At 35.2% G+C, this 7,995-nt stretch overlaps 1 protein-coding gene across 4 annotated transcripts in view; it reads right to left on the minus strand.

Annotated features, from left to right (window-relative positions):
• Positions 1-3,231: 3,231 nt before the first annotated feature.
• LOC112510762 (protein WHAT'S THIS FACTOR 1 homolog) overlaps positions 3,232-7,995 on the minus strand; it is a 5,163-nt gene continuing 399 nt past the window's right edge. Inside the window, exons 2-3 of one of the 4 annotated variants that reach the window (XM_025116099.1) lie at positions 4,285-5,822; positions 3,232-3,717 (exon numbers count right to left, since the gene is read on the minus strand). In XM_025116099.1, coding sequence (XP_024971867.1) covers positions 4,303-5,520 — 1,218 coding nt within the window. In that variant the 5' untranslated portion in view covers positions 5,521-5,822 and the 3' untranslated portion in view covers positions 3,232-3,717; positions 4,285-4,302. Of the gene's footprint in view, positions 3,718-4,177; positions 5,823-7,702; positions 7,735-7,995 lie in introns of those variants that run through there. The other 3 variants (XM_025116101.1, XM_025116100.1, XM_025116098.1) reach the window with 3 other exon arrangements.

Raw genomic sequence — 7,995 nt, forward strand, 5'->3', positions numbered from 1 at the left:
GAGTGTTTGGATGAAACACAATCTTATGATTTCTTGGAAGAAGGTAATTTCTAAACATTGTTTGGATTATGTTATCTATTTTAAATAAATTGTTAAATTTAGCTTTGAATTGTAGATGACAATCACGACATGACCAACCTCAACGTCAAGAAAGCGAAAGCATCGGGTTCGGGGTTGGAAACGTCTAAAACTATTGTTGTAGATTGATGTATTATCATTTGGTTTAAACATTTTTATTGTAATATCTAAATATTTGATGAACTTGCATATTATCTTGAATGGGCGGTCGTATTTTAAAGGAAAGTTTCCTTTATTTTTATGTGATTTTACATTGTTTAAACATAACCCGATCAACCCGAACGGGTTGGGTTGGGTTGGGTTGAACTTTTGTTTGGGTTGGGTTGGGTTGAAAATTTTCAAACCGCCAACATTGGGTTGGGTTGTTAAAACGACTCCAAACCGATCAACCCGGGCCGTGAGCACCCCTAGTGCAAGGTAACGGGAATGGACACGGGTGGTGTAGGGCAATGGGTGGAGATATGCATGATGGCCCGATGTTAGTTTTTAGGGTTTTTTTTTTCTAATTTGTATTTTACCTGTTAAAGAGGTTGTCAGTTACCTTAAAGATGTATCTAACATGTTTTAAAAAGTCCAATTAGTTATTTAACAGGTTTTGGAATGTCCAAATACTTATTTGTTCCAAAAAATTGTCCGATGACTTAATTATTCCAAACACCAAAGTCCATTGAGTTTTTTTTTCCGACTTTTCCTAAACAATTTTGACAAAAATATTTCTCTTTTCCTTTCGAAATAACGTTCCATCTCAAAATATAAAATATCTATAACGAAAAAGATATACACTTAAAAGAATAAATAGTTACTAATTATTAATTAATAATAAGACAATTCATTAGCTATACAGAGATAATTTTCTCCATCTTATAATCAAGAGTAGAATGAAAAAATGGACATTTTTTAGAACAAACTAAAATAGTAACGTAGATACTTATTTTAGGACAGAGGGAGTACAATATTTCTATTTTTAGATTAAAAAAATATATCTTTATACAAATTAATAGTATTTGTCATCTCAAAACGAGTACCCATATTTTTATTTGTCGTGTAACAAGTGTCCACTCTTCAAAAGTAAGGTGGCGTTTGTTTTTTAAGAGGTGCTGAAATCTGAAACCAAAGAGAGATCGAGAAGATTACCAGAACACCAGCTTGTTACCAGAACACCAGCTTGAATCTGCGATGTATGAAGAACACCAGCTTCAATCGATGAATGGGACGAGAGCGGATGAGAGCGACGTAAAGGAGGCGGATGAGAGCGACGTAAGGAGGCGGATAAACAAATAAGAGGTATTAAGAGCTAGGGTTACCACTTAAAAATTCAGAGGAAACCTTATGAATTCAGCTCTTAATTTGGGGGAAAAAACAAACGATCTGAAAGTCTATATGTCTGACCGATTTAGACATAAGAGGAAATTAAGAGGCAAATTTTAAAAAACAAACAGGCCCTAAGTATCTATTTTCCATTTTACCCTTAATCATGAGACGAAGAAAAAATTTGTTTTTTTATTATTAAGGTTAAAAATGTCATTTAATTAAATAAAAGTTTGTGATAATTAGACATTTTAAAATTGTATGTCATTTTTATTGCAGACATTTATTTTGGAATGCATAAAATATTTTCAATTGAATTGTCATTAAATACCAATCAAGTTTCACAAATGTTCATTTTTATCATTAAAGTTTTTTTATGCATTTTTTAATTAATAAGTTCTAAAAATTGGTGTCAATTTTGTGAAAATAAGGCTAATTTGTGTCACAATCTGAAAATGCAATAAGATTTGTACTGTACAACTTGAATTACAAAAACCACTAGCCATCCCGCCCCTGAACATGGTTTTTCGACAAAGTTAGTTTGACAACCATCACACATAACGTCTCAGTAAGAAACCAATTTAAGCTTTGTTTGATCAAATTAATACATCGTTGAAGCATTGATCAAAAATGAGAACTACGGCTTCCCCTAGGGCTGGGCCAGCATGGGCAGCGGCATCAGGGCATTAACTCACGACTAGGCTAGCCTCGACAACGACCCTAGAGCATCAACTCACGACAACACCAGCTATAACTAAAAAATTTAAGGAAAATCTATAACCAAGAGATTTTTAACCATGAACATAGGTATAACATCGCACGTATTTACCGATCATCTGTCGTTAATTCTATTTACTTGTTCCTATTTACTTTTACTAATTTCCTTTATTATTTCCCCATTTCAAAACCTGTAGTTATTTATTTCTTTTTATAGCAACACATTTATCCGATAATGAAATAAAAACTAAACGAAAACTGATTAAACCCAACAACTAACTATATTTGTTTTTATTTTGTAAAATATTGTGATAACACTTGAAACTTGTTCGTTTTCTTCATCATTATTCGAGTCAAATTTTACAATAGAAATTATATTTGATTATCATAAGAAAATAAATCTATGTTTTTTTTCCGCATCAAACTGTAATGATTTAAAGCAAATAAGCTAAACATAAAAAAAAATCAATATCATTGTTGAATATTTTAAATTTAATATTAGGGATGCAAAATATTGATATGAACTTGTTACAAAATGTCTTTTTTAAACCTTATTTGAGAAATAAGGTTTAAAACGCAACTATTTAAATACAACAATCTACTTTACAAGTAATTAATAGAGATTGTTGTTGATTTAGAGTGAACATGTCTTGGATTCTACTGTATGCTAAATGAATTTTGTTTTTGATTTATTATAAACGATCTGTTAACAATATGACTACTACTTTTACCTTAATAAAAACTTTTAATAATTAAAAACCGTTGACTAAAGGTTTTTGATATTATCGCAAGTGCACATTGGGTGCGGATTTATTGGTCGGTAACATTAAAATAACTTACCAAAGGGCCTTTGGCCTAATGGTATCGTAACCCTTGGCCTTCTAGGAGATCAGAGGTTCAAACTTCACCATACGTGAGGAGGGTGTGTGAGTTTATTTGTTGCATTTGCCGTATATAAATATTATATACTTCAAAAAAACAAAAAAAAAAACATTAAAATAATTTACTTTTTTTTTAAATTGGGACATTTTTAAACGCTTTCGTCAAGGGCATTACAAACCTCAGAACCAACCCCGATACTTGATTCAGTCGGTTGTAAAAGAAGTACTACAAGTAACTCCAAGACTCGCAAAGGTAAAAAAATAGAACTAAAACATAGAAGACTCCAAAATTCACGTTGGAACTAAGTTACTCCTCTATTCTTTCTCTACACATTCTAAAAAGCTAACCACAGAATGGCCTTAAGCCAAAGCTAAACCTTCCGGTTACTGGACTGATATTTCAGTATGTTCCAACAAGCCACCAAAGACAAGACTGTTTGGTCTATCGTTCGTCGTTTAGTGTTCGCTCGAACCGTCTACCACCTCTAGCAGGAAAAGAATAATTGCATATTAAAAAATAAAAGAAGATCCTCTGACATGGTGGTCCAAGCTGATTGGCCTTACCATGAAGCCTTCCCCTAACGTGACCCGTACTAAGCTTGTCTGGAATCTTCCACCTCTCCCCCCCCCCCCTTCCGCTTTCTTTCTTCTCCTCTCCCCTTCTGAGCTTTGCTCCTTTTTGGTGGTTGCTTCGGTTTAGCTTCCTCCCGAGTGCTGTCCTCGGTTTTGCTTCCTGTTTTTTATAAAAAAGTTTAAAAAATCCAAAAAATTTGTCTTTACTTTCTTTTTTTCTTGATTCGAGGGGCCGCCCCCCTCTATATCCAAAAAAAAAAGCTAACCACAAGGTTGGTGCCTGATTGGTTTGAGCTTGGGCTCCAGAGGTCGAAAGTGTCTGGAGGTCACAGGTTCAAATCCAAGGAGGAATAAAAATCCCTTTGTGGCCACGGAGGTTCAAATGCGGTGACTCCGGTGCAAAGGAGGTGGTCGCTTGTCATTTAATAACTCTTTATGAGGTGCACCTAGGCCCACAAAGTGTCTCGGCAAAGGGGCAGCGCCTTAGTGAGCCTCATGAATATGCCTAGCCTAGGCTTTAAAAAGTCCAAGACCTTGAGCCTTATGAGCCTCGGAGTGTGCTTTTAACAACTATGACTGTTAATAGGATTTTGCAGCTAAACACAAGTAGGCAAGTAAATAGTGTAAGCAGTCTACATATAATGTAGTCAGGCAGCAGAAATAAAACGTACAGATGGATCATATAGTTGTATACCAAATTACCAATTAAACTGAATTTCCAACATACCTTGTATACAATGGCTCATTAGAAGTTAGAAAGTTCCTGCCTGTCTGCATATTCACATAATTTCTCATTAAACACAACCTGGGGATCTTTATGAATCAGAACCCCATCTTCCCCATAAGCATCCTTCAAGAAAACAACCCAATTCATCTCGGTTCCTGCCAAGTAAAAACTCCGAGGCTGTTTTAATAGCATAGAATAAGTATGCTTTGTGAGACTCAACTCCTCTTTGAACTCCACTATATGGTGAATCGATGCTCGTTTCTCCAACGTCAAGCTCAAGAACTCATGAAGAACCCCTACCCTGTACTTCTCGGCCTCCAAAGTCCACAGATCCAAACTCGCCCCATCCGAATAAGGGGAAACAAGAGGAAGAGTATTCAACAAGTTCAACTTCCTCTCATCTTGTTCATCCAAATTCAACAATTTCCCATGTTTCACCTTGAACTGAAATGCCTTTTTCGCTCTATCTTCATCAACCATGAACTGTCGCTCCAATGTGCTGACAGCGAGCTTCTGATCCCAGTTCACAAGCTCAAGAATTCTCTTCCCATCTTCCTCGACAACCGTATTGAAATATTCTGGATATTTTCTCACACGGTCTCTGAAATCTTCAGGAATTCCAAACAACAACCTACAGTGATAGATCTTGCTCAAAGGAATCCGTTTCTTGGCAGACATCATTAGCAGCTTCCTGACAACATCAATCCTCTCCTTTTCCATTTCATCCATGATCATCTTCTCTTCTTCCAGCAATGACTCCATGAAATCTGTAAACCCGAACCAGATTTTATCATTGGAGTGGCGGTATGTGTGGAAAATGAGTGGGTGGCGCTGGATGAATTTAAGTACTTTGCGGCCACGAGGGAACCCAAGCTCACGGTGGAGTTTTCCAGCATCATCGAGGCAGAGGACTTGTTGTGGCTGTTTCGAGAGATACTCCTTGGTTTTGATGAAGAAGCGGAAGTGATTGTCACGATGGAGGACCTTCTCGAAGTGAGGAATACATTCAGATTCATGCTGGACATGCTTGGTTCTTGCTGATTCTTTCTTCTTGCGTTTTTTCTTCTGGGATTTGGGGGTTTTGGTGATTAGGAATGAAGTTGAGTAAGCACGAATCATAAGGGTGGAGAGGGAACATGTCCTAGGGTCAGGGCTAACGAGGGAAGTGAATTCCTGTAGTAACTGCCTGTTTTTCATGGCAGTGGTCACAGTTGAGAATAGATGCCGAAACGCCATTGACAATGCTATTGCCTCTTACGAAATTAAAAGTATAAAAGGATTCAGAAACTCCTGTATATGATATGAAATCAGCAACAGGCTATTCAAGAAGTAAACTCACCGCAAAAAATGAAAATGGCCGGAGTATCCACTTTGGAGACTGGTTAGGGTTTAAGCAGAGGTGGCAAAAATGGGCAGCTGGGTCAGATTGAGCAACGGGTTAGGGTCCAAATGGGTAGTTTTCAACGGGTCAAACAGGTTTTGGGTCAGGTCAGGCCACTAACACTTTTTCCCTTTGGAAACCAAGTCTTCTTTTTTATCTACAACGAAACATGAAATATTATAAAGAAGCAAAGAAGTAGATAAGAACATGAAATAGCCATTTCAAACTAAACCACCAAAAAGCATTACTTTTACCATCTTTGTAAAATAGTCTTACATAAAAGAATCCACCTTTGAAGCTTAAAAAGTCGTCTACTCCAAATGCAAACAATTTCATTTCCTAGTACTTTGCAAAGCATCTTATTAGCTTAACACATAACTTATCAAACCAATTACCAAGTTTTTGAAGAAAATCGGTAAGTTGATCTTAAGCTAAAATCGAACTTATTCTAAACTCACTTAAGCTCAGTCATTAATCTGTATTAAGGTAATCGGTAAGTCGATCACTTTGAGGACAAGGTAATCTCAAGATTAATCTGTATTATAGAAAAAATTTCAATAAAATTAAATTCAAACCAATTATCCCAAAATTAGTTCCAAGTATATGTAGGAAATAACCAAAAACTTACTTTTCAAATCCCCTCGATAACAAAATTACCTACAAATTAATTACCAAAGCAGAAAGGCAAAAGAATTTATTCCTGAATCGTGAAACACATTTCTGGTTCTAAAACAAAGATTCATCCCATTAAGGATTTTAAACTAGACATTAAAATCACTCAAGAATTTGCTTTCCTTATCTTTATAAAGCAATCTTACATTAAAGAACCGACCATTGAAGCTAAAGGGTTCTCATCAAGATGCACACAATTTCATTGTTGTTTGCATCCATACATCTTTCTAGATTACTTGGTAAAGCATCTTAGTTTTAAACTTCATCACAATTTTTATTAAGACAATTACTAAATCTTCAAAGTAAAATAATCAATCATCTCAAGATTTTAGCACAAATAAACAATTCTTTTCGTCAAGCCCATTTATAACTTCCAAACATGAAATTTTTGATACTAAACCAAGTTTAATTGACAGGTCACCAGAAACTTAGTTTTTTAAACCCCAACAACCTGCTGTTACTAAGAGGTACATTGAGGTGTTACTACCTTTACCAGAGAACTACTAAAGGAATCAACCCTGGAAGTTGAATGAAAACCATCTTTATTTAGGTCAATGATAATCTACTCCATTTCCTCTAAAAAAGTCATTTTGATATAGCAATCTTTGGGTACTATAGAAAAGGAGTAATAACAATTTTTATGTAACAGAATCTAAATAGTCAGGGGCTGTTTACCAACAATTGTTGGTAAGGGATGTCTGGAATAAAAAGCCCAGTCAAGAAAATAAATGTTTACCTAGTGTTATGTATTAAGCGATGGCTGACAGAAAATTGCCATTATAACCCTTTGTATGATTAAGTGCTGAATGAAATGTGACTGCTTACCAAGTGTTCTGTATGATTAAGTGTTGAATGACTATTATTTACATCTTTCATAAATTAAATATTGCATTTAGCAACTATTTCTTTAATGTTGGTATACTTGCATTTAGAAAGAACCTGAATACAAGTAGAATCTCAAACTTTTTTGGTCTAAAAAAATGAAGCGTGCATGCCATTATTCATTTTGTTCAAGAGGATACTCTGCTGTGAAAACTGTAAAATTGGCTTGGTGAAGGCAAAATCTATAACATAGGGATCATATTATAGTATCTTCCATTGTATATTAATTAAAAAAAGATTGATAGCAAATCTTAAATTTTTGTGATCATATTAATAATATCCTTCGGGTCCAACTAAAGTTATGTCTTGTGTGCTACATTCAAGTTGTATTGACATACACCCTCTCATTACATACAAGTATAGACAAAAGACATGACCATACTAACGCATTTCATATCAGAGAACATGATGAACAAGCGAAGCATGTCACCAATATTATCCTACTCTCAGTCTCACATATGTGCACCAAATGAATCCTCTAACCTGGATTAAAAAGATTAACCAAGCGAATATCATGCCCACCTGAAATACAAAGGATCATTATCTTCAAGGTAGTCCTAATGGTGGGGGAATATTTGATGTGCTAATAAAATTTTCCAAATATATGCATGCATAGCTCCAATGTATAAAACCAAACCAAGGTGTGGTCAGGGGAGGGTAAGATATAGGCAGACTTTACCTCTACCCTGAATAATACTAATGAGTAAGCAAACAACAACCTACAAAATTAACCTAATCTAAAGCATTTACCATTTACCAAATCACCAATAAGCAAA

The sequence above is a fragment of the Cynara cardunculus genome (genome assembly GCF_001531365.2).
Source record: "Cynara cardunculus var. scolymus isolate 2C chromosome LG 4, CcrdV1, whole genome shotgun sequence".
Lineage (NCBI taxonomy): Eukaryota > Viridiplantae > Streptophyta > Magnoliopsida > Asterales > Asteraceae > Cynara > Cynara cardunculus.